Source organism: Vipera ursinii, assembly GCF_947247035.1.
Source record: "Vipera ursinii genome assembly, chromosome: 4".
In the NCBI taxonomy this organism is placed as follows: Eukaryota; Metazoa; Chordata; class Lepidosauria; order Squamata; family Viperidae; genus Vipera; species Vipera ursinii.
The window spans coordinates 19929793-19933756 of NC_139514.1; the positions used below are offsets into that span (position 1 = coordinate 19929793).

Sequence of the window (3964 nt, forward strand, 5' to 3'; positions counted from 1 at the left end):
AATGCAAGTAGAAAAATAGGGACCGCTATGGTGGGAAGGTAACAACGTTCCGTGCGCCTTTGGCGTCTAGTCATGCCGGCCACATGACCACGGAGACGTCCGCGGACAAGCGCTGGCTCTTCGGCTTTGAAACGGAGATGAGCACCGGCCCCTAGAGTTGGAAACGACTAGCACGCATGTGCGGGGGAAACTTTACCTTTTTATTACTAGTACAGTCAATGGATATTAGAATTCAGGGAACAAATAAAATTACTGTATTCCAAGCCTGAAATTTTCTAGCAGGCTTACTCACCTAAAACTCAACTTAAAGCAACCTGTTTTGTTTCAATGAAATTTGTTTCCCAAGAGCCAGAAACTCATTGCATTAATCAGACATCTTCTATTTAATAGCCAGTTAGCTGGGTGTTTTTTTTCAGTTATTGGGTGTCAGAGGCAGAGATTGTTTTAGAATTTGGTCAACTGTGCTATTTTCTTTCTTTTTTGCTGAACTTAATGTTGCTTATCAAGCTAACTGATATGGAAGAAAAGGAAAATCACTATACTTTCTTCTGCCATTTATTGTAGAATTGAACATGAAGCATAATCTGCCTTATCTTTTCCTTGATGCGTTCTCATCAGAATAGCACGAGTTGTGTGGAAAGCTTTAATCTCTTTTGACCACGGCTGCTGAAAATTAAATTTATATTTTCCCCAACTCCCTATATTAATTAAAATCCTAGCCCCATCCATTGATGTGATAGAACTCTACCCAATTTGCATCTTCCTCTTCTTCCTGTCTACTCGGCCCATTAATGCTCCAGATAATAACTGTGGTCCTTCCTGTATCTCAATAGCTTTCTTCCAATTCTTGTTGTAGTAAAATAAATGAATAGGTTCCAATGCCTATGACTTAGCTTGCAGTTTTAAACTGAATCAGTTCTTTCTGGGAATGTGAATGTCACATAAGATAATGGAGGTAAAGGTAAAGGTAAAGGTTCCCCCGCACATGCGTGCTAGTTGTTTCCAACTCTAGGGGTCGGTGCTCATCTCTGTTTCAAAGCCGAAGAGCCAGCGCTTTGTCCGAGGACGTCTCCGTGGTCATGTGGCCGGCATGACTAGACGCCAAAGGCGCACGGAACGCTGTTACCTTCCCACCGGAGTGGTCCCTGTTTTTCTACTTGCATTTTTATGTGCTTTCGAACTGCTAGGTGGGCAGAAGAGATAATGGAGACTGAAACTTAAATCTTGTGTAGAATTTAAGTTAACTCTCAAATGTAACTCCAGACTTAAGTATTAAATTATTTGAAAAGCTGAATAGAAATTCAACTACAACAATTTCAAATTGGAAAGATCATGCTATTAAATATCAGAATCTAGCCCACTAAAACTTGATTAAATCTGTACTTCAATTTTCTGCCCTTTGGATGAACCACAGTGTTTTTTTTAGGTCTCAACCCTTTTTAAAAACAAAAAAAATGTAAACATATTTACAGGAAGTCAAAACATTTTCTTTTATTTAGAGCAAGTTGATTTAAATGTTGCTGACAGACATATTCTTCACATTATTTTCAGCCAACCACCACTGCCTTTCTTAATTTTATCATTTCCATTTATGGTTTAATAATATTTAAAAAATAATAAAAATAATGGATATGCTCTGTAGCTGATGAAACACTATATCGGTATCTTTTTAAAAATTATAATTAATGTATTGCAATACAAGGAGATTTTATAACTGGCATTACAGAATATTCATGGAATTATTTATTGTTCATGATTTAAAATGTTTACTTTCCAATCACATTACAGTGAAGACATTAGCATTTTGTTCGTTTATAAAAATCAAAATAAAAAGAGACATTAATTGATCACATGTTTTAACATCAAGAAATATGGAATACTGTATCACTCCTTAGAAAAATATGTTAATTTAATTTAGATGAAAAAGTAGAACAGCTACCACAGTGGTAAAGGGTCTTGTAATACTAAGAGTATTTAATCAGTAAGGCAGTTAATTCCATCTCTTTAGTGTAAAGATTAATTTCAGTATGAAGGCACTAATTAGGATTACTTCTTTAACAAATCAAAATAGATTTGGTAAAGTTATACATAAAGTATATCACATCATCTTAAAATCTTCAACATTCTTATGTCAGTATTGACCTTAGAAAACATGTCTAGCTCGAACATGTAGTAATACTCTTGTTTACCTGGTACTTTACTGCTTAATCAAATCTAACCACTTTCACAGCAGCTTTATGAAGGTCGTTATTCAGTTACTCTACATCAAATGCATGTTAGACTTTTGATCACTCTAATTGTTTGTAAATGGTGTTACTGTATTCTGGCAGCTATCTGATATAAGCTCATTCATTTCATTTTGTTTGCTTTCTTCTTTGTTCCCCTGGATGGCATGATTTTTGGGTATTTTTCCTCTTCGAGACCTTCTAACACAGAACTTCAGCAACAAATAAGAGAATTCTGCTACGTTTAGTAGAATGCAAATGCCAGACACTGAAATCATAAAAATGGTAAATATTGTCTTTTCGGTGGGTCGGGAAACAAAACAATCCACTATATTGGGACATGGCATAATGCTACATTTCAGTAGGCGAGGCATGTGATACCCCTGGTACATATAGTAAAACACATACATGAAAGAAGCTTCAAATATCAGCCTGAATAAGATGCTGGCAGTGTATGTCCACCACAAAGGACCCTCGATGTGGAACCTCTGTCTCTTTATTTCTTCTATGTCCTTGAATTCACAATTTTTATCTCCTTTTCGGAACTTTTTTTTCTTTTCATGCCGTCTATATGCCACGTGCATGGCCACCAAAAGTGCGGGAGTAGAAACAAAAATGAGCTGCAGGGCCCACAGTCTGATGTGAGAAACTGGGAAAAAATAATCGTAGCAGACATTTTTGCATCCTGGTTGCAAAGTGTTGCAGACAAAGTCATCTTGCTCATCCCCCCAAACTTCCTCTGCAGCAACTACCAGAATCATAATACGGAAGATGAAAAGAACAGTCAGCCAGATCTTCCCAATGCTGGTGGAGTGTTTGTTCACCCCTCCTAAAACAGACTGCAGGGTTCCCCAGTCCATTGTATTGTCTGAGCTTTGGGGCCTGTTAAGACAAAGAGATGTTGTTTAAAATTATACAATGATTTTGTAGAGCTTCTTCTAGATTTGTATGCATAGTTCATTCAAATAAATGATAGAAGCAATTAAAAATATTTTTAACAACAGTCCATAAGTTAAACAAACATTTTGGATGTCATTTCAACAGGGGCAGCAAAAAAATTGTAGGAAGCTAAAGTGCAATTATCCTTTTCCGACAGTGATACCAAAATAAGTCCAACAGTACTTAGACTAATTCTATAAATAGTGACCTAAGTAAAAGATTTAGATTTATATATTTATTTACAAAACATATATCTCATAAAATGATTCTAGGTGGCTTACAACAGTCAATAAAAACAGTTAAAATAGAAGTCAACTTTTCCCCCTCCCCAAATCAAACAGTGATCCATCACAGTGCCCCAAAGTCACTTTGCACAGTGAGTTGAACAGCATATAAATTTAATCAATAAATAAATAAATCTCAACCACAATCCTAGGCCAATGATCAGGAGAATCAGGCTAAAAACAATAGGAACACTTTAGATTTCAGGTGAGAGGTTACAGGTAGTCTCTGATGTACAACCACTCATACAGCAACCATTCAAATTGTGACAGCACTGAAAGAGAGGGACTTACAACTGACCCACAAAGTTGTGGTCATTGTAGCATCCCGGCAGTTACATGATGAGCACTGAGATCTGTACTCTATTGCCCACTTGCTGACTTCATTAGCTTGCCTATGCTTCCCAATGCTTGTCTACTGCACAGAGGTCATGTGACATTGCTCTTTACAACTGCATTGTAGTGATGACAATCCTGATCCCAATTTCCATGGACCAACTGTATTCCAGAGGGCTGGGG

General features: G+C 36.9%; 1 protein-coding gene across 1 annotated transcript; it reads right to left on the bottom strand.

Annotated features, from left to right (window-relative positions):
• Window positions 1-2293: 2293 nt before the first annotated feature.
• On the bottom strand, window positions 2294-3085 carry LOC310639930 (gap junction beta-6 protein-like; the record flags this gene model as incomplete). The annotated part of the gene is made up of 1 exon (XM_083361929.1): window positions 2294-3085. The coding sequence occupies one exon, from the start codon at window positions 3083-3085 to the stop codon at window positions 2294-2296; it is 792 nt and encodes a 263-aa protein (XP_083218055.1).
• Between the last annotated feature and the right edge of the window lie 879 nt (window positions 3086-3964).